This window comes from Corvus hawaiiensis, chromosome Z (genome assembly GCF_020740725.1).
Source record: "Corvus hawaiiensis isolate bCorHaw1 chromosome Z, bCorHaw1.pri.cur, whole genome shotgun sequence".
Taxonomy (NCBI): domain Eukaryota; kingdom Metazoa; phylum Chordata; class Aves; order Passeriformes; family Corvidae; genus Corvus; species Corvus hawaiiensis.
This window is the reverse complement of record NC_063255.1, coordinates 16,934,295-16,961,739: the sequence shown is the minus strand read 5'-3', so window position 1 is coordinate 16,961,739 and position 27,445 is coordinate 16,934,295. Positions and strand designations below refer to the sequence as shown.

General features: G+C 57.6%; 8 protein-coding genes across 12 annotated transcripts in view; 7 read left to right on the top strand and 1 right to left on the bottom strand.

Moving 5' to 3' along the window:
• Positions 1–27,445, bottom strand: part of UBAP2 (ubiquitin associated protein 2) — a 175,699-nt gene that overhangs the window by 64,720 nt on the left and 83,534 nt on the right. The gene's annotated exons all lie outside the window — the stretch shown is intronic.
• LOC125320092 (interferon-like) lies at positions 1,408–2,054 on the top strand. The gene has a single exon (XM_048292075.1). The coding sequence runs from the start codon at positions 1,408–1,410 to the stop codon at positions 1,978–1,980; it is 573 nt and encodes a 190-aa protein (XP_048148032.1). The 3' UTR covers positions 1,981–2,054.
• On the top strand, positions 5,468–6,114 carry LOC125320078 (interferon-like). The gene has a single exon (XM_048292059.1). It carries the CDS (start codon positions 5,468–5,470, stop codon positions 6,038–6,040), a length of 573 nt encoding a protein of 190 aa, XP_048148016.1. The 3' UTR covers positions 6,041–6,114.
• On the top strand, positions 9,511–10,114 carry LOC125320072 (interferon-like). Its single transcript, XM_048292054.1, has one exon. It carries the CDS (start codon positions 9,511–9,513, stop codon positions 10,081–10,083), a length of 573 nt encoding a protein of 190 aa, XP_048148011.1. The 3' UTR covers positions 10,084–10,114.
• Positions 13,553–14,199, top strand: LOC125320075 (interferon-like). Its single transcript, XM_048292057.1, has one exon. It carries the CDS (start codon positions 13,553–13,555, stop codon positions 14,123–14,125), a length of 573 nt encoding a protein of 190 aa, XP_048148014.1. The 3' UTR covers positions 14,126–14,199.
• Positions 17,595–18,241, top strand: LOC125320084 (interferon-like). Its single transcript, XM_048292066.1, has one exon. The coding sequence runs from the start codon at positions 17,595–17,597 to the stop codon at positions 18,165–18,167; it is 573 nt and encodes a 190-aa protein (XP_048148023.1). The 3' UTR covers positions 18,168–18,241.
• LOC125320085 (interferon-like) lies at positions 21,655–22,258 on the top strand. Its single transcript, XM_048292067.1, has one exon. The coding sequence runs from the start codon at positions 21,655–21,657 to the stop codon at positions 22,225–22,227; it is 573 nt and encodes a 190-aa protein (XP_048148024.1). The 3' UTR covers positions 22,228–22,258.
• On the top strand, positions 25,697–26,343 carry LOC125320074 (interferon-like). The gene has a single exon (XM_048292056.1). The coding sequence runs from the start codon at positions 25,697–25,699 to the stop codon at positions 26,267–26,269; it is 573 nt and encodes a 190-aa protein (XP_048148013.1). The 3' UTR covers positions 26,270–26,343.

The window sequence follows — 27,445 nt, the reverse complement described above, 5'->3', positions numbered from 1 at the left end:
CGGACCCCAGCCACTCCAACATCCCGTGTCTCTGGTTCCCCCTTAACCTGGACCCACAAGCTCTCCAATGGCTCCTCGTCCTAACCCAGGAACATTTCCATACTTTCCACTTGCTCACTGAAACACACACAGCTAAACCCCGCCTCGCCTCCACACCCTCTTTTCCCAGGCGTCTAAAACCTTCCAATCCAATGCCCCACTCATAGGAGCAATCCCACAATGTCTCCACGAGGCCAGGGAGATCATGCCCACGCAGGCATGCCTACGCCCTCAACTCCTCTTCGTTCTTCCCCATATTACGTGTGTTTGTGCAAAGGCATCTGAAACTACTGCCAAGTCTTCTCTACTTCACTTGAACGGGCCGGGCCCAGCTCCCTCAGCCTTTCTCACAAGTGATGCGCTCCGGTCCCCTCTGCGTCTACAGGGCCGGCCAGCCCCTCCAAGATCTCCACACCTCCCATGGACTAAAGAGCCCGGAACAGGACACCACTGCTCCGGGGCAGGGCTCTGGCAATCCCAAAACACAACACATTTTGCCGCACGGGGGACAGTCTCATTTTGTTCTCTGCCTGCCGCCTCCACCAAAGCAGGGAAAACACAACCATGCCCTCACTCTGGGGCCAAACACATGGGACAACAGACACAGAGCAAGCAACACAGCAGCACCAAAGCTCCTCCTTTCTTCCTAATCCTTCTTCACTCAAGCCTATTTTTTAATGTCTTGTTGCCCTGCCTCCTCAGCTTCCAAGACTGCAGCGAGGCCCCCTCCATGCAAGAACACCTCCAGGCCTCCAACGCTCACACCCACACACACGCCCTTGTTCACTGCCACTGCCCCCGGGCCCTTGCTGCAAGAGGGGCATCCCCAGGCCCGGCCCACTGACGTCACTGCTCATCCCTTGCAAGCACAAAAGGAAAACACTGCCTAAGAGGAAAATAAAGGCAAGCCACAAAGTGAAAGGAAAAGTGACCACAGCCACCACCAGGGCATTGCAGGTGGAAAAGACGCTTGGGCACAAAGAGAAACTTCAGCTGCACAGCACAGGCCCTGCAGCTGGCCCCGCAGCTGACCAAGAACACCCAACAACCCTCCCTGACACAGCTGACCCGACGCCTCCGACCCAGCGCTTTCATAACCCCACTCACCCACTCCTGCCACCCCACTGCCACCACAGTCCCCAACCACGGACACCCCAACAAACCACTGCCCCGAGACCACCACAGCCACCAGCCCTGACTGGAAACCACGGGCAGAAACTCCCAGCAATCAGAAAGCGATGAAGGGAAAGCTGCCGCGATACAAAGCCGCACACCCGGCAGCACCCCAAGCACAGCCACCGCCAGCACCAGCGCCGAGCCTCACCAGCCTCCTGCCCAGCACCACCCCACAGCACCCACAGACCCACCATGGCTGCGCCCAACGCCCCACAGCCACGCCTGCCGCACGCCGCCCCGGCACTCCTGCTCCTCCTCACGGCTCTCGCCACCACCCTCGCCTGCCAACAGCTCTGGACACACGACGACACCTTCCCCGGCGACGCACTCCGCCTCCTCCAGGACGTGGCTCCCAGCTACGCACAGCCCTGCCACCTCCAAGAGCCGCCCTTCTTCCCCGACACCCTGCTCCACAGCAACCTCCGCCCGCACCAAGCCGCCGCCACCGCCCTACGCATCCTCCAGCACCTCTTCCACACCCTCGGCACCAACAGCACCCGCCAGCACTGGCACAGCCAGGCTCGCAACGACCTCCTCAACAAACTCCAGCACCACATCCACCAACTCGAGCAATGCCTCCCTGACAACGCCACGCTCTTCAAAGGACCACGCAACCCGCTGCTCACCATCAACAAGTACTTCAGGGACATCCACCTCTTCCTCCACACCCACAACCACAGCGCCTGCGCCTGGGACCACGTCCGCCTCGAAGCTCGCACCTCTTTACAGCACCTCCACAACCTCACCCGCACCATGCGCCGCTAGCGCAAACACCCACCCCCACACACCGACCCACATCCACGTGCCTCCCGCCACGCTCCCACACCGACGCCCCAAACCCACCCCCGTGCCTCACGCCTCCCCTCTCCTGGGACAACAGACACGGCTGCAACAACCGCACGGCACCCGCAGCCTGCTACCGCTGCGCCTCCATTCATACAGCCTCTCCCATCGATTTGGACAAAGGACTCTCTCTACTTATTTATTCATTTATTTATTTATTTATTTATTCACTTATTTATGCCACTGAAAATAAAGACCTCTGACAAAACACTTGCCGCTGCCTCTCGTCTCACTAACTCTGCAAACTCAGCCTTTCGGCCGGCGGAAAGCCACCTCTACTCAACACCTACTCCTCTACTCCCAGCCCGGCTCCAGAAAGGGCTCCGCACAGCCCCTACCCACTCTTCTCACTGCCACCTGCCCAAGCAGGTTTGTGCAGCAACCTCTTTGGAAAAACATTCCCAGCATTTGCCCAACACCACAGAACCACAAAAATAAAGACAGGAGACGGCTGGAAAGCACCACTGCAGCTCATCTGCTTTATCCACAGAGTGCTCCATCCATCCATCCATCCATCCAATCCATCCATCCAATCCATCCAATCCATCCATCCAATCCATGGCTCTCTGACTTAGAGAGAAGGACGTTGTGCGGGACGGCGTCAAACACTTTGCACAAGTCCAGGCAGACCAGGTCACGCGCTCTGCCCCCATCCACCAACGCTGTAGCCCTACCCACAGATGGTTACCAAAATTGCCAGGAATGGCAACTTTCCCCTTTGGAAAGCCACGCTGCCTGTTACCTATCACCTCTTTGCTTTCCAGACGCCTCAGCTGAGGTTCCAGCAGAAGCAGTGCCATCGTCTTGCCTGGCACGGAGGTCAGACCGACTGCTTCGTATTCCCGTGCTCTTCTGCTCTCCCCGTTTTAAAAACAAGGGCTATACTTCCCCTCCTCCACAGGTATCAGGGACTTCAGCTGACAAGACACCATTTTTCAAATATGATCCAGGCTGGCCTAGCAACTCCATCTGACAGTTCCCTAAGGACCCGCTAATGAATCTCTTCATGTCCCACGGACTTGCGCATGTTCAGGTTCCTAAGATGGTCTCAAACCTCAGCCTCTCCTACAGTGGCCTTGGGCTCTTCATTCTTCACGCAGGGCTCCCTGCATTTGCCTTCTGCAACTTGGGCAGTGTGGCTGGAGCACTCGCACTGAAGAGAGACGCACAGACGTTGCTGAGAACCTCAGCGTTCTCTTTGCCCAGGACGGCCACGTCTCCCCTTTCCTTACGCACATTATCGCTAACATTCTTTTGCTTGCAAGAGATCTAGCGAAGCCTGCCCTCCCACCCTTGACAGCCCTGGCCAGACTCAGTTCCAAAGGGGCCTTGGCAAGCCTAACCTTGTCTCTAGCTTACCGTACCCTTTCCCTGTGTTCCTTTCAGGCCACCTGTCCTCCTTCCCGCTTCCTGAAACTTTCTCTTTTTGATCACAGTTTGCCCAGCAGCTCCCTAGCCATCCGTGGATGCCTCCTGGCGTTTTCGCACCAGTTCCCCCTGCTTCAAATGCATCACTCCTCAGCTTGGAGGAAGGGGATCCTTGAAACTCAGCCACATCCTGGGGCCCCTCTGTCCTCCAGGCCTCTATCATCTGGCACTCTGTCAAGTACATCCTTGAAGAGCCCAAAGTCTGCTCTCTCAAGTCCGGGCCAGGGAGTTCACTGGCTGACCGGCTCACTATCCCGAGGATCTCCTACTCCAACATCCCGTGGTCACTGCAGCCAAGGCTGCCTTGGAGCATCGTATTCCCCACCAGCTCCTCCTACTGGTGAGCACACGGCCTCTGTCCTTGCTGGCTCCTCAGTCACTTGCGCAAGGGACTTGTCACTGACACATTCCAGAAACCTCCCACGTGGCCGGAGTCCTGCCACGTTGCCTCTCCAAAAGATATCGCTGTGCTTCAAAACCCCACTGAGGCCCAGGGCTTGCAAACGCAAAACCACTACCATCCGGCTATACGGGGCTTCGTCCACTCCATCCTCCCGGCTCGATGGGCCTGTACCGGACCCCAGCCACTCCAACATCCCGTGTCTCTGGTTCCCCCTTAACCTGGACCCACAAGCTCTCCAATGGCTCCTCGTCCTAACCCAGGAACACTTCCATACTTTCCACTTGCTCACTGAAACACACACAGCTAAACCCCGCCTCGCCTCCACACCCTCTTTTCCCAGGCGTCTAAAACCTTCCAATCCAATGCCCCACTCATAGGAGCAATCCCACAATGTCTCCACGAGGCCAGGGAGATCATGCCCACGCAGGCATGCCTACGCCCTCAACTCCTCTTCGTTCTTCCCCATATTACGTGTGTTTGTGCAAAGGCATCTGAAACTACTGCCAAGTCTTCTCTACTTCACTTGAACGGGCCGGGCCCAGCTCCCTCAGCCTTTCTCACAAGTGATGCGCTCCGGTCCCCTCTGCGTCTACAGGGCCGGCCAGCCCCTCCAAGATCTCCACACCTCCCATGGACTAAAGAGCCCGGAACAGGACACCACTGCTCCGGGGCAGGGCTCTGGCAATCCCAAAACACAACACATTTTGCCGCACGGGGGACAGTCTCATTTTGTTCTCTGCCTGCCGCCTCCACCAAAGCAGGGAAAACACAACCATGCCCTCACTCTGGGGCCAAACACATGGGACAACAGACACAGAGCAAGCAACACAGCAGCACCAAAGCTCCTCCTTTCTTCCTAATCCTTCTTCACTCAAGCCTATTTTTTAATGTCTTGTTGCCCTGCCTCCTCAGCTTCCAAGACTGCAGCGAGGCCCCCTCCATGCAAGAACACCTCCAGGCCTCCAACGCTCACACCCACACACACGCCCTTGTTCACTGCCACTGCCCCCGGGCCCTTGCTGCAAGAGGGGCATCCCCAGGCCCGGCCCACTGACGTCACTGCTCATCCCTTGCAAGCACAAAAGGAAAACACTGCCTAAGAGGAAAATAAAGGCAAGCCACAAAGTGAAAGGAAAAGTGACCACAGCCACCACCAGGGCATTGCAGGTGGAAAAGACGCTTGGGCACAAAGAGAAACTTCAGCTGCACAGCACAGGCCTTGCAGCTGGCCCCGCAGCTGACCAAGAACACCCAACAACCCTCCCTGACACAGCTGACCCGACGCCTCCGACCCAGCGCTTTCATAACCCCACTCACCCACTACTGCCACCCCACTGCCACCACAGTCCCCAACCACGGACACCCCAACAAACCACTGCCCCGAGACCACCACAGCCACCAGCCCTGACTGGAAACCACGGGCAGAAACTCCCAGCAATCAGAAAACGATGAAGGGAAAGCTGCCGCGATACAAAGCCGCACACCCGGCAGCACCCCAAGCACAGCCACCGCCAGCACCAGCGCCGAGCCTCACCAGCCTCCTGCCCAGCACCACCCCACAGCACCCACAGACCCACCATGGCTGCGCCCAACGCCCCACAGCCACGCCTGCCGCACGCCGCCCCGGCACTCCTGCTCCTCCTCACGGCTCTCGCCACCACCCTCGCCTGCCAACAGCTCTGGACACACGACGACACCTTCCCCGGCGACGCACTCCGCCTCCTCCAGGACGTGGCTCCCAGCTACGCACAGCCCTGCCACCTCCAAGAGCCGCCCTTCTTCCCCGACACCCTGCTCCACAGCAACCTCCGCCCGCACCAAGCCGCCGCCACCGCCCTACGCATCCTCCAGCACCTCTTCCACACCCTCGGCACCAACAGCACCCGCCAGCACTGGCACAGCCAGGCTCGCAACGACCTCCTCAACAAACTCCAGCACCACATCCACCAACTCGAGCAATGCCTCCCTGACAACGCCACGCTCTTCAAAGGACCACGCAACCCGCTGCTCACCATCAACAAGTACTTCAGGGACATCCACCTCTTCCTCCACGCCCACAACCACAGCGCCTGCGCCTGGGACCACGTCCGCCTCGAAGCTCGCACCTCTTTACAGCACCTCCACAACCTCACCCGCACCATGCGCCGCTAGCGCAAACACCCACCCCCACACACCGACCCACATCCACGTGCCTCCCGCCACGCTCCCACACCGACGCCCCAAACCCACCCCCGTGCCTCACGCCTCCCCTCTCCTGGGACAACAGACACGGCTGCAACAACCGCACGGCACCCGCAGCCTGCTACCGCTGCGCCTCCATTCATACAGCCTCTCCCATCGATTTGGACAAAGGACTCTCTCTACTTATTTATTCATTTATTTATTTATTTATTTATTCACTTATTTATGCCACTGAAAATAAAGACCTCTGACAAAACACTTGCCGCTGCCTCTCGTCTCACTAACTCTGCAAACTCAGCCTTTCGGCCGGCGGAAAGCCACCTCTACTCAACACCTACTCCTCTACTCCCAGCCCGGCTCCAGAAAGGGCTCCGCACAGCCCCTACCCACTCTTCTCACTGCCACCTGCCCAAGCAGGTTTGTGCAGCAACCTCTTTGGAAAAACATTCCCAGCATTTGCCCAACACCACAGAACCACAAAAATAAAGACAGGAGACGGCTGGAAAGCACCACTGCAGCTCATCTGCTTTATCCACAGAGTGCTCCATCCATCCATCCATCCAATCCATCCAGTCCATCCATCCAATCCATGGCTCTCTGACTTAGAGAGAAGGACGTTGTGCGGGATGGCGTCAAACACTTTGCACAAGTCCAGGCAGACCAGGTCACGCGCTCTGCCCCCATCCACCAACGCTGTAGCCCTACCCACAGATGGTTACCAAAATTGCCAGGAATGGCAACTTTCCCCTTTGGAAAGCCACGCTGCCTGTTACCTATCACCTCTTTGCTTTCCAGACGCCTCAGCTGAGGTTCCAGCAGAAGCAGTGCCATCGTCTTGCCTGGCACGGAGGTCAGACCGACTGCTTCGTATTCCCGTGCTCTTCTGCTCTCCCCGTTTTAAAAACAAGGGCTATACTTCCCCTCCTCCACAGGTATCAGGGACTTCAGCTGACAAGACACCATTTTTCAAATATGATCCAGGCTGGCCTAGCAACTCCATCTGACAGTTCCCTAAGGACCCGCTAATGAATCTCTTCATGTCCCACGGACTTGCGCATGTTCAGGTTCCTAAGATGGTCTCAAACCTCAGCCTCTCCTACAGTGGCCTTGGGCTCTTCATTCTTCACGCAGGGCTCCCTGCATTTGCCTTCTGCAACTTGGGCAGTGTGGCTGGAGCACTCGCACTGAAGAGGGACGCACAGACGTTGCTGAGAACCTCAGCGTTCTCTTTGCCCAGGACGGCCACGTCTCCCCTTTCCTTACGCACATTATCGCTAACATTCTTTTGCTTGCAAGAGATCTAGCGAAGCCTGCCCTCCCACCCTTGACAGCCCTGGCCAGACTCAGTTCCAAAGGGGCCTTGGCAAGCCTAACCTTGTCTCTAGCTTACCGTACCCTTTCCCTGTGTTCCTTTCAGGCCACCTGTCCTCCTTCCCGCTTCCTGAAACTTTCTCTTTTTGATCACAGTTTGCCCAGCAGCTCCCTAGCCATCCGTGGATGCCTCCTGGCGTTTTCGCACCAGTTCCCCCTGCTTCAAATGCATCACTCCTCAGCTTGGAGGAAGGGGATCCTTGAAACTCAGCCACATCCTGGGGCCCCTCTGTCCTCCAGGCCTCTATCATCTGGCACTCTGTCAAGTACATCCTTGAAGAGCCCAAAGTCTGCTCTCTCAAGTCCGGGCCAGGGAGTTCACTGGCTGACCGGCTCACTATCCCGAGGATCTCCTACTCCAACATCCCGTGGTCACTGCAGCCAAGGCTGCCTTGGAGCATCGTATTCCCCACCAGCTCCTCCTACTGGTGAGCACACGGCCTCTGTCCTTGCTGGCTCCTCAGTCACTTGCGCAAGGGACTTGTCACTGACACATTCCAGAAACCTCCCACGTGGCCGGAGTCCTGCCACGTTGCCTCTCCAAAAGATATCGCTGTGCTTCAAAACCCCACTGAGGCCCAGGGCTTGCAAACGCAAAACCACTACCATCCGGCTATACGGGGCTTCGTCCACTCCATCCTCCCGGCTCGATGGGCCTGTACCGGACCCCAGCCACTCCAACATCCCGTGTCTCTGGTTCCCCCTTAACCTGGACCCACAAGCTCTCCAATGGCTCCTCGTCCTAACCCAGGAACATTTCCATACTTTCCACTTGCTCACTGAAACACACACAGCTAAACCCCGCCTCGCCTCCACACCCTCTTTTCCCAGGCGTCTAAAACCTTCCAATCCAATGCCCCACTCATAGGAGCAATCCCACAATGTCTCCACGAGGCCAGGGAGATCATGCCCACGCAGGCATGCCTACGCCCTCAACTCCTCTTCGTTCTTCCCCATATTACGTGTGTTTGTGCAAAGGCATCTGAAACTACTGCCAAGTCTTCTCTACTTCACTTGAACGGGCCGGGCCCAGCTCCCTCAGCCTTTCTCACAAGTGATGCGCTCCGGTCCCCTCTGCGTCTACAGGGCCGGCCAGCCCCTCCAAGATCTCCACACCTCCCATGGACTAAAGAGCCCGGAACAGGACACCACTGCTCCGGGGCAGGGCTCTGGCAATCCCAAAACACAACACATTTTGCCGCACGGGGGACAGTCTCATTTTGTTCTCTGCCTGCCGCCTCCACCAAAGCAGGGAAAACACAACCATGCCCTCACTCTGGGGCCAAACACATGGGACAACAGACACAGAGCAAGCAACACAGCAGCACCAAAGCTCCTCCTTTCTTCCTAATCCTTCTTCACTCAAGCCTATTTTTTAATGTCTTGTTGCCCTGCCTCCTCAGCTTCCAAGACTGCAGCGAGGCCCCCTCCATGCAAGAACACCTCCAGGCCTCCAACGCTCACACCCACACACACGCCCTTGTTCACTGCCACTGCCCCCGGGCCCTTGCTGCAAGAGGGGCATCCCCAGGCCCGGCCCACTGACGTCACTGCTCATCCCTTGCAAGCACAAAAGGAAAACACTGCCTAAGAGGAAAATAAAGGCAAGCCACAAAGTGAAAGGAAAAGTGACCACAGCCACCACCAGGGCATTGCAGGTGGAAAAGACGCTTGGGCACAAAGAGAAACTTCAGCTGCACAGCACAGGCCCTGCAGCTGGCCCCGCAGCTGACCAAGAACACCCAACAACCCTCCCTGACACAGCTGACCCGACGCCTCCGACCCAGCGCTTTCATAACCCCACTCACCCACTACTGCCACCCCACTGCCACCACAGTCCCCAACCACGGACACCCCAACAAACCACTGCCCCGAGACCACCACAGCCACCAGCCCTGACTGGAAACCACGGGCAGAAACTCCCAGCAATCAGAAAGCGATGAAGGGAAAGCTGCCGCGATACAAAGCCGCACACCCGGCAGCACCCCAAGCACAGCCACCGCCAGCACCAGCGCCGAGCCTCACCAGCCTCCTGCCCAGCACCACCCCACAGCACCCACAGACCCACCATGGCTGCGCCCAACGCCCCACAGCCACGCCTGCCGCACGCCGCCCCGGCACTCCTGCTCCTCCTCACGGCTCTCGCCACCACCCTCGCCTGCCAACAGCTCTGGACACACGACGACACCTTCCCCGGCGACGCACTCCGCCTCCTCCAGGACGTGGCTCCCAGCTACGCACAGCCCTGCCACCTCCAAGAGCCGCCCTTCTTCCCCGACACCCTGCTCCACAGCAACCTCCGCCCGCACCAAGCCGCCGCCACCGCCCTACGCATCCTCCAGCACCTCTTCCACACCCTCGGCACCAACAGCACCCGCCAGCACTGGCACAGCCAGGCTCGCAACGACCTCCTCAACAAACTCCAGCACCACATCCACCAACTCGAGCAATGCCTCCCTGACAACGCCACGCTCTTCAAAGGACCACGCAACCCGCTGCTCACCATCAACAAGTACTTCAGGGACATCCACCTCTTCCTCCACGCCCACAACCACAGCGCCTGCGCCTGGGACCACGTCCGCCTCGAAGCTCGCACCTCTTTACAGCACCTCCACAACCTCACCCGCACCATGCGCCGCTAGCGCAAACACCCACCCCCACACACCGACCCACATCCACATGCCTCCCGCCACGCTCCCACACCGACGCCCCAAACCCACCCCCGTGCCTCACGCCTCCCCTCTCCTGGGACAACAGACACGGCTGCAACAACCGCACGGCACCCGCAGCCTGCTACCGCTGCGCCTCCATTCATACAGCCTCTCCCATCGATTTGGACAAAGGACTCTCTCTACTTATTTATTCATTTATTTATTTATTTATTTATTCACTTATTTATGCCACTGAAAATAAAGACCTCTGACAAAACACTTGCCGCTGCCTCTCGTCTCACTAACTCTGCAAACTCAGCCTTTCGGCCGGCGGAAAGCCACCTCTACTCAACACCTACTCCTCTACTCCCAGCCCGGCTCCAGAAAGGGCTCCGCACAGCCCCTACCCACTCTTCTCACTGCCACCTGCCCAAGCAGGTTTGTGCAGCAACCTCTTTGGAAAAACATTCCCAGCATTTGCCCAACACCACAGAACCACAAAAATAAAGACAGGAGACGGCTGGAAAGCACCACTGCAGCTCATCTGCTTTATCCACAGAGTGCTCCATCCATCCATCCATCCAATCCATCCAGTCCATCCATCCAATCCATGGCTCTCTGACTTAGAGAGAAGGACGTTGTGCGGGACGGCGTCAAACACTTTGCACAAGTCCAGGCAGGCCAGGTCACGCGCTCTGCCCCCATCCACCAACGCTGTAGCCCTACCCACAGATGGTTACCAAAATTGCCAGGAATGGCAACTTTCCCCTTTGGAAAGCCACGCTGCCTGTTACCTATCACCTCTTTGCTTTCCAGACGCCTCAGCTGAGGTTCCAGCAGAAGCAGTGCCATCGTCTTGCCTGGCACGGAGGTCAGACCGACTGCTTCGTATTCCCGTGCTCTTCTGCTCTCCCCGTTTTAAAAACAAGGGCTATACTTCCCCTCCTCCACAGGTATCAGGGACTTAGCTGACAAGACACCATTTTTCAAATATGATCCAGGCTGGCCTAGCAACTCCATCTGACAGTTCCCTAAGGACCCGCTAATGAATCTCTTCATGTCCCACGGACTTGCGCATGTTCAGGTTCCTAAGATGGTCTCAAACCTCAGCCTCTCCTACAGTGGCCTTGGGCTCTTCATTCTTCACGCAGGGCTCCCTGCATTTGCCTTCTGCAACTTGGGCAGTGTGGCTGGAGCACTCGCACTGAAGAGGGACGCACAGACGTTGCTGAGAACCTCAGCGTTCTCTTTGCCCAGGACGGCCACGTCTCCCCTTTCCTTACGCACATTATCGCTAACATTCTTTTGCTTGCAAGAGATCTAGCGAAGCCTGCCCTCCCACCCTTGACAGCCCTGGCCAGACTCAGTTCCAAAGGGGCCTTGGCAAGCCTAACCTTGTCTCTAGCTTACCGTACCCTTTCCCTGTGTTCCTTTCAGGCCACCTGTCCTCCTTCCCGCTTCCTGAAACTTTCTCTTTTTGATCACAGTTTGCCCAGCAGCTCCCTAGCCATCCGTGGATGCCTCCTGGCGTTTTCGCACCAGTTCCCCCTGCTTCAAATGCATCACTCCTCAGCTTGGAGGAAGGGGATCCTTGAAACTCAGCCACATCCTGGGGCCCCTCTGTCCTCCAGGCCTCTATCATCTGGCACTCTGTCAAGTACATCCTTGAAGAGCCCAAAGTCTGCTCTCCCAAGTCCGGGCCAGGGAGTTCACTGGCTGACCGGCTCACTATCCCGAGGATCTCCTACTCCAACATCCCGTGGTCACTGCAGCCAAGGCTGCCTTGGAGCATCGTATTCCCCACCAGCTCCTCCTACTGGTGAGCACACGGCCTCTGTCCTTGCTGGCTCCTCAGTCACTTGCGCAAGGGACTTGTCACTGACACATTCCAGAAACCTCCCACGTGGCCGGAGTCCTGCCACGTTGCCTCTCCAAAAGATATCGCTGTGCTTCAAAACCCCACTGAGGCCCAGGGCTTGCAAACGCAAAACCACTACCATCCGGCTATACGGGGCTTCGTCCACTCCATCCTCCCGGCTCGATGGGCCTGTACCGGACCCCAGCCACTCCAACATCCCGTGTCTCTGGTTCCCCCTTAACCTGGACCCACAAGCTCTCCAATGGCTCCTCGTCCTAACCCAGGAACATTTCCATACTTTCCACTTGCTCACTGAAACACACACAGCTAAACCCCGCCTCGCCTCCACACCCTCTTTTCCCAGGCGTCTAAAACCTTCCAATCCAATGCCCCACTCATAGGAGCAATCCCACAATGTCTCCACGAGGCCAGGGAGATCATGCCCACGCAGGCATGCCTACGCCCTCAACTCCTCTTCGTTCTTCCCCATATTACGTGTGTTTGTGCAAAGGCATCTGAAACTACTGCCAAGTCTTCTCTACTTCACTTGAACGGGCCGGGCCCAGCTCCCTCAGCCTTTCTCACAAGTGATGCGCTCCGGTCCCCTCTGCGTCTACAGGGCCGGCCAGCCCCTCCAAGATCTCCACACCTCCCATGGACTAAAGAGCCCGGAACAGGACACCACTGCTCCGGGGCAGGGCTCTGGCAATCCCAAAACACAACACATTTTGCCGCACGGGGGACAGTCTCATTTTGTTCTCTGCCTGCCGCCTCCACCAAAGCAGGGAAAACACAACCATGCCCTCACTCTGGGGCCAAACACATGGGACAACAGACACAGAGCAAGCAACACAGCAGCACCAAAGCTCCTCCTTTCTTCCTAATCCTTCTTCACTCAAGCCTATTTTTTAATGTCTTGTTGCCCTGCCTCCTCAGCTTCCAAGACTGCAGCGAGGCCCCCTCCATGCAAGAACACCTCCAGGCCTCCAACGCTCACACCCACACACACGCCCTTGTTCACTGCCACTGCCCCCGGGCCCTTGCTGCAAGAGGGGCATCCCCAGGCCCGGCCCACTGACGTCACTGCTCATCCCTTGCAAGCACAAAAGGAAAACACTGCCTAAGAGGAAAATAAAGGCAAGCCACAAAGTGAAAGGAAAAGTGACCACAGCCACCACCAGGGCATTGCAGGTGGAAAAGACGCTTGGGCACAAAGAGAAACTTCAGCTGCACAGCACAGGCCCTGCAGCTGGCCCCGCAGCTGACCAAGAACACCCAACAACCCTCCCTGACACAGCTGACCCGACGCCTCCGACCCAGCGCTTTCATAACCCCACTCACCCACTCCTGCCACCCCACTGCCACCACAGTCCCCAACCACGGACACCCCAACAAACCACTGCCCCGAGACCACCACAGCCACCAGCCCTGACTGGAAACCACGGGCAGAAACTCCCAGCAATCAGAAAGCGATGAAGGGAAAGCTGCCGCGATACAAAGCCGCACACCCGGCAGCACCCCAAGCACAGCCACCGCCAGCACCAGCGCCGAGCCTCACCAGCCTCCTGCCCAGCACCACCCCACAGCACCCACAGACCCACCATGGCTGCGCCCAACGCCCCACAGCCACGCCTGCCGCACGCCGCCCCGGCACTCCTGCTCCTCCTCACGGCTCTCGCCACCACCCTCGCCTGCCAACAGCTCTGGACACACGACGACACCTTCCCCGGCGACGCACTCCGCCTCCTCCAGGACGTGGCTCCCAGCTACGCACAGCCCTGCCACCTCCAAGAGCCGCCCTTCTTCCCCGACACCCTGCTCCACAGCAACCTCCGCCCGCACCAAGCCGCCGCCACCGCCCTACGCATCCTCCAGCACCTCTTCCACACCCTCGGCACCAACAGCACCCGCCAGCACTGGCACAGCCAGGCTCGCAACGACCTCCTCAACAAACTCCAGCACCACATCCACCAACTCGAGCAATGCCTCCCTGACAACGCCACGCTCTTCAAAGGACCACGCAACCCGCTGCTCACCATCAACAAGTACTTCAGGGACATCCACCTCTTCCTCCACGCCCACAACCACAGCGCCTGCGCCTGGGACCACGTCCGCCTCGAAGCTCGCACCTCTTTACAGCACCTCCACAACCTCACCCGCACCATGCGCCGCTAGCGCAAACACCCACCCCCACACACCGACCCACATCCACGTGCCTCCCGCCACGCTCCCACACCGACGCCCCAAACCCACCCCCGTGCCTCACGCCTCCCCTCTCCTGGGACAACAGACACGGCTGCAACAACCGCACGGCACCCGCAGCCTGCTACCGCTGCGCCTCCATTCATACAGCCTCTCCCATCGATTTGGACAAAGGACTCTCTCTACTTATTTATTCATTTATTTATTTATTTATTTATTCACTTATTTATGCCACTGAAAATAAAGACCTCTGACAAAACACTTGCCGCTGCCTCTCGTCTCACTAACTCTGCAAACTCAGCCTTTCGGCCGGCGGAAAGCCACCTCTACTCAACACCTACTCCTCTACTCCCAGCCCGGCTCCAGAAAGGGCTCCGCACAGCCCCTACCCACTCTTCTCACTGCCACCTGCCCAAGCAGGTTTGTGCAGCAACCTCTTTGGAAAAACATTCCCAGCATTTGCCCAACACCACAGAACCACAAAAATAAAGACAGGAGACGGCTGGAAAGCACCACTGCAGCTCATCTGCTTTATCCACAGAGTGCTCCATCCATCCATCCATCCAATCCATCCAGTCCATCCATCCAATCCATGGCTCTCTGACTTAGAGAGAAGGACGTTGTGCGGGATGGCGTCAAACACTTTGCACAAGTCCAGGCAGACCAGGTCACGCGCTCTGCCCCCATCCACCAACGCTGTAGCCCTACCCACAGATGGTTACCAAAATTGCCAGGAATGGCAACTTTCCCCTTTGGAAAGCCACGCTGCCTGTTACCTATCACCTCTTTGCTTTCCAGACGCCTCAGCTGAGGTTCCAGCAGAAGCAGTGCCATCGTCTTGCCTGGCACGGAGGTCAGACCGACTGCTTCGTATTCCCGTGCTCTTCTGCTCTCCCCGTTTTAAAAACAAGGGCTATACTTCCCCTCCTCCACAGGTATCAGGGACTTCAGCTGACAAGACACCATTTTTCAAATATGATCCAGGCTGGCCTAGCAACTCCATCTGACAGTTCCCTAAGGACCCGCTAATGAATCTCTTCATGTCCCACGGACTTGCGCATGTTCAGGTTCCTAAGATGGTCTCAAACCTCAGCCTCTCCTACAGTGGCCTTGGGCTCTTCATTCTTCACGCAGGGCTCCCTGCATTTGCCTTCTGCAACTTGGGCAGTGTGGCTGGAGCACTCGCACTGAAGAGGGACGCACAGACGTTGCTGAGAACCTCAGCGTTCTCTTTGCCCAGGACGGCCACGTCTCCCCTTTCCTTACGCACATTATCGCTAACATTCTTTTGCTTGCAAGAGATCTAGCGAAGCCTGCCCTCCCACCCTTGACAGCCCTGGCCAGACTCAGTTCCAAAGGGGCCTTGGCAAGCCTAACCTTGTCTCTAGCTTACCGTACCCTTTCCCTGTGTTCCTTTCAGGCCACCTGTCCTCCTTCCCGCTTCCTGAAACTTTCTCTTTTTGATCACAGTTTGCCCAGCAGCTCCCTAGCCATCCGTGGATGCCTCCTGGCGTTTTCGCACCAGTTCCCCCTGCTTCAAATGCATCACTCCTCAGCTTGGAGGAAGGGGATCCTTGAAACTCAGCCACATCCTGGGGCCCCTCTGTCCTCCAGGCCTCTATCATCTGGCACTCTGTCAAGTACATCCTGAAGAGCCCAAAGTCTGCTCTCTCAAGTCCGGGCCAGGGAGTTCACTGGCTGACCGGCTCACTATCCCGAGGATCTCCTACTCCAACATCCCGTGGTCACTGCAGCCAAGGCTGCCTTGGAGCATCGTATTCCCCACCAGCTCCTCCTACTGGTGAGCACACGGCCTCTGTCCTTGCTGGCTCCTCAGTCACTTGCGCAAGGGACTTGTCACTGACACATTCCAGAAACCTCCCACGTGGCCGGAGTCCTGCCACGTTGCCTCTCCAAAAGATATCGCTGTGCTTCAAAACCCCACTGAGGCCCAGGGCTTGCAAACGCAAAACCACTACCATCCGGCTATACGGGGCTTCGTCCACTCCATCCTCCCGGCTCGATGGGCCTGTACCGGACCCCAGCCACTCCAACATCCCGTGTCTCTGGTTCCCCCTTAACCTGGACCCACAAGCTCTCCAATGGCTCCTCGTCCTAACCCAGGAACATTTCCATACTTTCCACTTGCTCACTGAAACACACACAGCTAAACCCCGCCTCGCCTCCACACCCTCTTTTCCCAGGCGTCTAAAACCTTCCAATCCAATGCCCCACTCATAGGAGCAATCCCACAATGTCTCCACGAGGCCAGGGAGATCATGCCCACGCAGGCATGCCTACGCCCTCAACTCCTCTTCGTTCTTCCCCATATTACGTGTGTTTGTGCAAAGGCATCTGAAACTACTGCCAAGTCTTCTCTACTTCACTTGAACGGGCCGGGCCCAGCTCCCTCAGCCTTTCTCACAAGTGATGCGCTCTGGTCCCCTCTGCGTCTACAGGGCCGGCCAGCCCCTCCAAGATCTCCACACCTCCCATGGACTAAAGAGCCCGGAACAGGACACCACTGCTCCGGGGCAGGGCTCTGGCAATCCCAAAACACAACACATTTTGCCGCACGGGGGACAGTCTCATTTTGTTCTCTGCCTGCCGCCTCCACCAAAGCAGGGAAAACACAACCATGCCCTCACTCTGGGGCCAAACACATGGGACAACAGACACAGAGCAAGCAACACAGCAGCACCAAAGCTCCTCCTTTCTTCCTAATCCTTCTTCACTCAAGCCTATTTTTTAATGTCTTGTTGCCCTGCCTCCTCAGCTTCCAAGACTGCAGCGAGGCCCCCTCCATGCAAGAACACCTCCAGGCCTCCAACGCTCACACCCACACACACGCCCTTGTTCACTGCCACTGCCCCCGGGCCCTTGCTGCAAGAGGGGCATCCCCAGGCCCGGCCCACTGACGTCACTGCTCATCCCTTGCAAGCACAAAAGGAAAACACTGCCTAAGAGGAAAATAAAGGCAAGCCACAAAGTGAAAGGAAAAGTGACCACAGCCACCACCAGGGCATTGCAGGTGGAAAAGACGCTTGGGCACAAAGAGAAACTTCAGCTGCACAGCACAGGCCCTGCAGCTGGCCCCGCAGCTGACCAAGAACACCCAACAACCCTCCCTGACACAGCTGACCCGACGCCTCCGACCCAGCGCTTTCATAACCCCACTCACCCACTACTGCCACCCCACTGCCACCACAGTCCCCAACCACGGACACCCCAACAAACCACTGCCCCGAGACCACCACAGCCACCAGCCCTGACTGGAAACCACGGGCAGAAACTCCCAGCAATCAGAAAGCGATGAAGGGAAAGCTGCCGCGATACAAAGCCGCACACCCGGCAGCACCCCAAGCACAGCCACCGCCAGCACCAGCGCCGAGCCTCACCAGCCTCCTGCCCAGCACCACCCCACAGCACCCACAGACCCACCATGGCTGCGCCCAACGCCCCACAGCCACGCCTGCCGCACGCCGCCCCGGCACTCCTGCTCCTCCTCACGGCTCTCGCCACCACCCTCGCCTGCCAACAGCTCTGGACACACGACGACACCTTCCCCAGCGACGCACTCCGCCTCCTCCAGGACGTGGCTCCCAGCTACGCACAGCCCTGCCACCTCCAAGAGCCGCCCTTCTTCCCCGACACCCTGCTCCACAGCAACCTCCGCCCGCACCAAGCCGCCGCCACCGCCCTACGCATCCTCCAGCACCTCTTCCGCACCCTCGGCACCAACAGCACCCGCCAGCACTGGCACAGCCAGGCTCGCAACGACCTCCTCAACAAACTCCAGCACCACATCCACCAACTCGAGCAATGCCTCCCTGACAACGCCACGCTCTTCAAAGGACCACGCAACCCGCTGCTCACCATCAACAAGTACTTCAGGGACATCCACCTCTTCCTCCACGCCCACAACCACAGCGCCTGCGCCTGGGACCACGTCCGCCTCGAAGCTCGCACCTCTTTACAGCACCTCCACAACCTCACCCGCACCATGCGCCGCTAGCGCAAACACCCACCCCCACACACCGACCCACATCCACGTGCCTCCCGCCACGCTCCCACACCGACGCCCCAAACCCACCCCCGTGCCTCACGCCTCCCCTCTCCTGGGACAACAGACACGGCTGCAACAACCGCACGGCACCCGCAGCCTGCTACCGCTGCGCCTCCATTCATACAGCCTCTCCCATCGATTTGGACAAAGGACTCTCTCTACTTATTTATTCATTTATTTATTTATTTATTTATTCACTTATTTATGCCACTGAAAATAAAGACCTCTGACAAAACACTTGCCGCTGCCTCTCGTCTCACTAACTCTGCAAACTCAGCCTTTCGGCCGGCGGAAAGCCACCTCTACTCAACACCTACTCCTCTACTCCCAGCCCGGCTCCAGAAAGGGCTCCGCACAGCCCCTACCCACTCTTCTCACTGCCACCTGCCCAAGCAGGTTTGTGCAGCAACCTCTTTGGAAAAACATTCCCAGCATTTGCCCAACACCACAGAACCACAAAAATAAAGACAGGAGACGGCTGGAAAGCACCACTGCAGCTCATCTGCTTTATCCACAGAGTGCTCCATCCATCCATCCATCCATCCAATCCATCCATCCAATCCATCCATCCAATCCATCCAATCCATGGCTCTCTGACTTAGAGAGAAGGACGTTGTGCGGGACGGCGTCAAACACTTTGCACAAGTCCAGGCAGACCAGGTCACGCGCTCTGCCCCCATCCACCAACGCTGTAGCCCTACCCACAGATGGTTACCAAAATTGCCAGGAATGGCAACTTTCCCCTTTGGAAAGCCACGCTGCCTGTTACCTATCACCTCTTTGCTTTCCAGACGCCTCAGCTGAGGTTCCAGCAGAAGCAGTGCCATCGTCTTGCCTGGCACGGAGGTCAGACCGACTGCTTCGTATTCCCGTGCTCTTCTGCTCTCCCCGTTTTAAAAACAAGGGCTATACTTCCCCTCCTCCACAGGTATCAGGGACTTCAGCTGACAAGACACCATTTTTCAAATATGATCCAGGCTGGCCTAGCAACTCCATCTGACAGTTCCCTAAGGACCCGCTAATGAATCTCTTCATGTCCCACGGACTTGCGCATGTTCAGGTTCCTAAGATGGTCTCAAACCTCAGCCTCTCCTACAGTGGCCTTGGGCTCTTCATTCTTCACGCAGGGCTCCCTGCATTTGCCTTCTGCAACTTGGGCAGTGTGGCTGGAGCACTCGCACTGAAGAGGGACGCACAGACGTTGCTGAGAACCTCAGCGTTCTCTTTGCCCAGGACGGCCACGTCTCCCCTTTCCTTACGCACATTATCGCTAACATTCTTTTGCTTGCAAGAGATCTAGCGAAGCCTGCCCTCCCACCCTTGACAGCCCTGGCCAGACTCAGTTCCAAAGGGGCCTTGGCAAGCCTAACCTTGTCTCTAGCTTACCGTACCCTTTCCCTGTGTTCCTTTCAGGCCACCTGTCCTCCTTCCCGCTTCCTGAAACTTTCTCTTTTTGATCACAGTTTGCCCAGCAGCTCCCTAGCCATCCGTGGATGCCTCCTGGCGTTTTCGCACCAGTTCCCCCTGCTTCAAATGCATCACTCCTCAGCTTGGAGGAAGGGGATCCTTGAAACTCAGCCACATCCTGGGGCCCCTCTGTCCTCCAGGCCTCTATCATCTGGCACTCTGTCAAGTACATCCTTGAAGAGCCCAAAGTCTGCTCTCTCAAGTCCGGGCCAGGGAGTTCACTGGCTGACCGGCTCACTATCCCGAGGATCTCCTACTCCAACATCCCGTGGTCACTGCAGCCAAGGCTGCCTTGGAGCATCGTATTCCCCACCAGCTCCTCCTACTGGTGAGCACACGGCCTCTGTCCTTGCTGGCTCCTCAGTCACTTGCGCAAGGGACTTGTCACTGACACATTCCAGAAACCTCCCACGTGGCCGGAGTCCTGCCACGTTGCCTCTCCAAAAGATATCGCTGTGCTTCAAAACCCCACTGAGGCCCAGGGCTTGCAAACGCAAAACCACTACCATCCGGCTATACGGGGCTTCGTCCACTCCATCCTCCCGGCTCGATGGGCCTGTACCGGACCCCAGCCACTCCAACATCCCGTGTCTCTGGTTCCCCCTTAACCTGGACCCACAAGCTCTCCAATGGCTCCTCGTCCTAACCCAGGAACATTTCCATACTTTCCACTTGCTCACTGAAACACACACAGCTAAACCCCGCCTCGCCTCCACACCCTCTTTTCCCAGGCGTCTAAAACCTTCCAATCCAATGCCCCACTCATAGGAGCAATCCCACAATGTCTCCACGAGGCCAGGGAGATCATGCCCACGCAGGCATGCCTACGCCCTCAACTCCTCTTCGTTCTTCCCCATATTACGTGTGTTTGTGCAAAGGCATCTGAAACTACTGCCAAGTCTTCTCTACTTCACTTGAACGGGCCGGGCCCAGCTCCCTCAGCCTTTCTCACAAGTGATGCGCTCCGGTCCCCTCTGCGTCTACAGGGCCGGCCAGCCCCTCCAAGATCTCCACACCTCCCATGGACTAAAGAGCCCGGAACAGGACACCACTGCTCCGGGGCAGGGCTCTGGCAATCCCAAAACACAACACATTTTGCCGCACGGGGGACAGTCTCATTTTGTTCTCTGCCTGCCGCCTCCACCAAAGCAGGGAAAACACAACCATGCCCTCACTCTGGGGCCAAACACATGGGACAACAGACACAGAGCAAGCAACACAGCAGCACCAAAGCTCCTCCTTTCTTCCTAATCCTTCTTCACTCAAGCCTATTTTTTAATGTCTTGTTGCCCTGCCTCCTCAGCTTCCAAGACTGCAGCGAGGCCCCCTCCATGCAAGAACACCTCCAGGCCTCCAACGCTCACACCCACACACACGCCCTTGTTCACTGCCACTGCCCCCGGGCCCTTGCTGCAAGAGGGGCATCCCCAGGCCCGGCCCACTGACGTCACTGCTCATCCCTTGCAAGCACAAAAGGAAAACACTGCCTAAGAGGAAAATAAAGGCAAGCCACAAAGTGAAAGGAAAAGTGACCACAGCCACCACCAGGGCATTGCAGGTGGAAAAGACGCTTGGGCACAAAGAGAAACTTCAGCTGCACAGCACAGGCCCTGCAGCTGGCCCCGCAGCTGACCAAGAACACCCAACAACCCTCCCTGACACAGCTGACCCGACGCCTCCGACCCAGCGCTTTCATAACCCCACTCACCCACTACTGCCACCCCACTGCCACCACAGTCCCCAACCACGGACACCCCAACAAACCACTGCCCCGAGACCACCACAGCCACCAGCCCTGACTGGAAACCACGGGCAGAAACTCCCAGCAATCAGAAAGCGATGAAGGGAAAGCTGCCGCGATACAAAGCCGCACACCCGGCAGCACCCCAAGCACAGCCACCGCCAGCACCAGCGCCGAGCCTCACCAGCCTCCTGCCCAGCACCACCCCACAGCACCCACAGACCCACCATGGCTGCGCCCAACGCCCCACAGCCACGCCTGCCGCACGCCGCCCCGGCACTCCTGCTCCTCCTCACGGCTCTCGCCACCACCCTCGCCTGCCAACAGCTCTGGACACACGACGACACCTTCCCCGGCGACGCACTCCGCCTCCTCCAGGACGTGGCTCCCAGCTACGCACAGCCCTGCCACCTCCAAGAGCCGCCCTTCTTCCCCGACACCCTGCTCCACAGCAACCTCCGCCCGCACCAAGCCGCCGCCACCGCCCTACGCATCCTCCAGCACCTCTTCCGCACCCTCGGCACCAACAGCACCCGCCAGCACTGGCACAGCCAGGCTCGCAACGACCTCCTCAACAAACTCCAGCACCACATCCACCAACTCGAGCAATGCCTCCCTGACAACGCCACGCTCTTCAAAGGACCACGCAACCCGCTGCTCACCATCAACAAGTACTTCAGGGACATCCACCTCTTCCTCCACGCCCACAACCACAGCGCCTGCGCCTGGGACCACGTCCGCCTCGAAGCTCGCACCTCTTTACAGCACCTCCACAACCTCACCCGCACCATGCGCCGCTAGCGCAAACACCCACCCCCACACACCGACCCACATCCACATGCCTCCCGCCACGCTCCCACACCGACGCCCCAAACCCACCCCCGTGCCTCACGCCTCCCCTCTCCTGGGACAACAGACACGGCTGCAACAACCGCACGGCACCCGCAGCCTGCTACCGCTGCGCCTCCATTCATACAGCCTCTCCCATCGATTTGGACAAAGGACTCTCTCTACTTATTTATTCATTTATTTATTTATTTATTTATTCACTTATTTATGCCACTGAAAATAAAGACCTCTGACAAAACACTTGCCGCTGCCTCTCGTCTCACTAACTCTGCAAACTCAGCCTTTCGGCCGGCGGAAAGCCACCTCTACTCAACACCTACTCCTCTACTCCCAGCCCGGCTCCAGAAAGGGCTCCGCACAGCCCCTACCCACTCTTCTCACTGCCACCTGCCCAAGCAGGTTTGTGCAGCAACCTCTTTGGAAAAACATTCCCAGCATTTGCCCAACACCACAGAACCACAAAAATAAAGACAGGAGACGGCTGGAAAGCACCACTGCAGCTCATCTGCTTTATCCACAGAGTGCTCCATCCATCCATCCATCCAATCCATCCAGTCCATCCATCCAATCCATGGCTCTCTGACTTAGAGAGAAGGACGTTGTGCGGGACGGCGTCAAACACTTTGCACAAGTCCAGGCAGGCCAGGTCACGCGCTCTGCCCCCATCCACCAACGCTGTAGCCCTACCCACAGATGGTTACCAAAATTGCCAGGAATGGCAACTTTCCCCTTTGGAAAGCCACGCTGCCTGTTACCTATCACCTCTTTGCTTTCCAGACGCCTCAGCTGAGGTTCCAGCAGAAGCAGTGCCATCGTCTTGCCTGGCACGGAGGTCAGACCGACTGCTTCGTATTCCCGTGCTCTTCTGCTCTCCCCGTTTTAAAAACAAGGGCTATACTTCCCCTCCTCCACAGGTATCAGGGACTTAGCTGACAAGACACCATTTTTCAAATATGATCCAGGCTGGCCTAGCAACTCCATCTGACAGTTCCCTAAGGACCCGCTAATGAATCTCTTCATGTCCCACGGACTTGCGCATGTTCAGGTTCCTAAGATGGTCTCAAACCTCAGCCTCTCCTACAGTGGCCTTGGGCTCTTCATTCTTCACGCAGGGCTCCCTGCATTTGCCTTCTGCAACTTGGGCAGTGTGGCTGGAGCACTCGCACTGAAGAGGGACGCACAGACGTTGCTGAGAACCTCAGCGTTCTCTTTGCCCAGGACGGCCACGTCTCCCCTTTCCTTACGCACATTATCGCTAACATTCTTTTGCTTGCAAGAGATCTAGCGAAGCCTGCCCTCCCACCCTTGACAGCCCTGGCCAGACTCAGTTCCAAAGGGGCCTTGGCAAGCCTAACCTTGTCTCTAGCTTACCGTACCCTTTCCCTGTGTTCCTTTCAGGCCACCTGTCCTCCTTCCCGCTTCCTGAAACTTTCTCTTTTTGATCACAGTTTGCCCAGCAGCTCCCTAGCCATCCGTGGATGCCTCCTGGCGTTTTCGCACCAGTTCCCCCTGCTTCAAATGCATCACTCCTCAGCTTGGAGGAAGGGGATCCTTGAAACTCAGCCACATCCTGGGGCCCCTCTGTCCTCCAGGCCTCTATCATCTGGCACTCTGTCAAGTACATCCTTGAAGAGCCCAAAGTCTGCTCTCCCAAGTCCGGGCCAGGGAGTTCACTGGCTGACCGGCTCACTATCCCGAGGATCTCCTACTCCAACATCCCGTGGTCACTGCAGCCAAGGCTGCCTTGGAGCATCGTATTCCCCACCAGCTCCTCCTACTGGTGAGCACACGGCCTCTGTCCTTGCTGGCTCCTCAGTCACTTGCGCAAGGGACTTGTCACTGACACATTCCAGAAACCTCCCACGTGGCCGGAGTCCTGCCACGTTGCCTCTCCAAAAGATATCGCTGTGCTTCAAAACCCCACTGAGGCCCAGGGCTTGCAAACGCAAAACCACTACCATCCGGCTATACGGGGCTTCGTCCACTCCATCCTCCCGGCTCGATGGGCCTGTACCGGACCCCAGCCACTCCAACATCCCGTGTCTCTGGTTCCCCCTTAACCTGGACCCACAAGCTCTCCAATGGCTCCTCGTCCTAACCCAGGAACATTTCCATACTTTCCACTTGCTCACTGAAACACACACAGCTAAACCCCGCCTCGCCTCCACACCCTCTTTTCCCAGGCGTCTAAAACCTTCCAATCCAATGCCCCACTCATAGGAGCAATCCCACAATGTCTCCACGAGGCCAGGGAGATCATGCCCACGCAGGCATGCCTACGCCCTCAACTCCTCTTCGTTCTTCCCCATATTACGTGTGTTTGTGCAAAGGCATCTGAAACTACTGCCAAGTCTTCTCTACTTCACTTGAACGGGCCGGGCCCAGCTCCCTCAGCCTTTCTCACAAGTGATGCGCTCCGGTCCCCTCTGCGTCTACAGGGCCGGCCAGCCCCTCCAAGATCTCCACACCTCCCATGGACTAAAGAGCCCGGAACAGGACACCACTGCTCCGGGGCAGGGCTCTGGCAATCCCAAAACACAACACATTTTGCCGCACGGGGGACAGTCTCATTTTGTTCTCTGCCTGCCGCCTCCACCAAAGCAGGGAAAACACAACCATGCCCTCACTCTGGGGCCAAACACATGGGACAACAGACACAGAGCAAGCAACACAGCAGCACCAAAGCTCCTCCTTTCTTCCTAATCCTTCTTCACTCAAGCCTATTTTTTAATGTCTTGTTGCCCTGCCTCCTCAGCTTCCAAGACTGCAGCGAGGCCCCCTCCATGCAAGAACACCTCCAGGCCTCCAACGCTCACACCCACACACACGCCCTTGTTCACTGCCACTGCCCCCGGGCCCTTGCTGCAAGAGGGGCATCCCCAGGCCCGGCCCACTGACGTCACTGCTCATCCCTTGCAAGCACAAAAGGAAAACACTGCCTAAGAGGAAAATAAAGGCAAGCCACAAAGTGAAAGGAAAAGTGACCACAGCCACCACCAGGGCATTGCAGGTGGAAAAGACGCTTGGGCACAAAGAGAAACTTCAGCTGCACAGCACAGGCCCTGCAGCTGGCCCCGCAGCTGACCAAGAACACCCAACAACCCTCCCTGACACAGCTGACCCGACGCCTCCGACCCAGCGCTTTCATAACCCCACTCACCCACTCCTGCCACCCCACTGCCACCACAGTCCCCAACCACGGACACCCCAACAAACCACTGCCCCGAGACCACCACAGCCACCAGCCCTGACTGGAAACCACGGGCAGAAACTCCCAGCAATCAGAAAGCGATGAAGGGAAAGCTGCCGCGATACAAAGCCGCACACCCGGCAGCACCCCAAGCACAGCCACCGCCAGCACCAGCGCCGAGCCTCACCAGCCTCCTGCCCAGCACCACCCCACAGCACCCACAGACCCACCATGGCTGCGCCCAACGCCCCACAGCCACGCCTGCCGCACGCCGCCCCGGCACTCCTGCTCCTCCTCACGGCTCTCGCCACCACCCTCGCCTGCCAACAGCTCTGGACACACGACGACACCTTCCCCGGCGACGCACTCCGCCTCCTCCAGGACGTGGCTCCCAGCTACGCACAGCCCTGCCACCTCCAAGAGCCGCCCTTCTTCCCCGACACCCTGCTCCACAGCAACCTCCGCCCGCACCAAGCCGCCGCCACCGCCCTACGCATCCTCCAGCACCTCTTCCACACCCTCGGCACCAACAGCACCCGCCAGCACTGGCACAGCCAGGCTCGCAACGACCTCCTCAACAAACTCCAGCACCACATCCACCAACTCGAGCAATGCCTCCCTGACAACGCCACGCTCTTCAAAGGACCACGCAACCCGCTGCTCACCATCAACAAGTACTTCAGGGACATCCACCTCTTCCTCCACGCCCACAACCACAGCGCCTGCGCCTGGGACCACGTCCGCCTCGAAGCTCGCACCTCTTTACAGCACCTCCACAACCTCACCCGCACCATGCGCCGCTAGCGCAAACACCCACCCCCACACACCGACCCACATCCACGTGCCTCCCGCCACGCTCCCACACCGACGCCCCAAACCCACCCCCGTGCCTCACGCCTCCCCTCTCCTGGGACAACAGACACGGCTGCAACAACCGCACGGCACCCGCAGCCTGCTACCGCTGCGCCTCCATTCATACAGCCTCTCCCATCGATTTGGACAAAGGACTCTCTCTACTTATTTATTCATTTATTTATTTATTTATTTATTCACTTATTTATGCCACTGAAAATAAAGACCTCTGACAAAACACTTGCCGCTGCCTCTCGTCTCACTAACTCTGCAAACTCAGCCTTTCGGCCGGCGGAAAGCCACCTCTACTCAACACCTACTCCTCTACTCCCAGCCCGGCTCCAGAAAGGGCTCCGCACAGCCCCTACCCACTCTTCTCACTGCCACCTGCCCAAGCAGGTTTGTGCAGCAACCTCTTTGGAAAAACATTCCCAGCATTTGCCCAACACCACAGAACCACAAAAATAAAGACAGGAGACGGCTGGAAAGCACCACTGCAGCTCATCTGCTTTATCCACAGAGTGCTCCATCCATCCATCCATCCAATCCATCCAGTCCATCCATCCAATCCATGGCTCTCTGACTTAGAGAGAAGGACGTTGTGCGGGATGGCGTCAAACACTTTGCACAAGTCCAGGCAGACCAGGTCACGCGCTCTGCCCCCATCCACCAACGCTGTAGCCCTACCCACAGATGGTTACCAAAATTGCCAGGAATGGCAACTTTCCCCTTTGGAAAGCCACGCTGCCTGTTACCTATCACCTCTTTGCTTTCCAGACGCCTCAGCTGAGGTTCCAGCAGAAGCAGTGCCATCGTCTTGCCTGGCACGGAGGTCAGACCGACTGCTTCGTATTCCCGTGCTCTTCTGCTCTCCCCGTTTTAAAAACAAGGGCTATACTTCCCCTCCTCCACAGGTATCAGGGACTTCAGCTGACAAGACACCATTTTTCAAATATGATCCAGGCTGGCCTAGCAACTCCATCTGACAGTTCCCTAAGGACCCGCTAATGAATCTCTTCATGTCCCACGGACTTGCGCATGTTCAGGTTCCTAAGATGGTCTCAAACCTCAGCCTCTCCTACAGTGGCCTTGGGCTCTTCATTCTTCACGCAGGGCTCCCTGCATTTG

Excerpts from the sequence above, each read along its gene's own strand:
- LOC125320074 (XM_048292056.1), top strand. The coding sequence starts at position 25,697 with ATGGCTGCGCCCAACGCCCCACAGCCACGCCTGCCGCACGCCGCCCCG.
- LOC125320072 (XM_048292054.1), top strand. The coding sequence starts at position 9,511 with ATGGCTGCGCCCAACGCCCCACAGCCACGCCTGCCGCACGCCGCCCCG.
- LOC125320092 (XM_048292075.1), top strand. The coding sequence starts at position 1,408 with ATGGCTGCGCCCAACGCCCCACAGCCACGCCTGCCGCACGCCGCCCCG.
- LOC125320085 (XM_048292067.1), top strand. The coding sequence starts at position 21,655 with ATGGCTGCGCCCAACGCCCCACAGCCACGCCTGCCGCACGCCGCCCCG.
- LOC125320075 (XM_048292057.1), top strand. The coding sequence starts at position 13,553 with ATGGCTGCGCCCAACGCCCCACAGCCACGCCTGCCGCACGCCGCCCCG.
- LOC125320078 (XM_048292059.1), top strand. The coding sequence starts at position 5,468 with ATGGCTGCGCCCAACGCCCCACAGCCACGCCTGCCGCACGCCGCCCCG.
- LOC125320084 (XM_048292066.1), top strand. The coding sequence starts at position 17,595 with ATGGCTGCGCCCAACGCCCCACAGCCACGCCTGCCGCACGCCGCCCCG.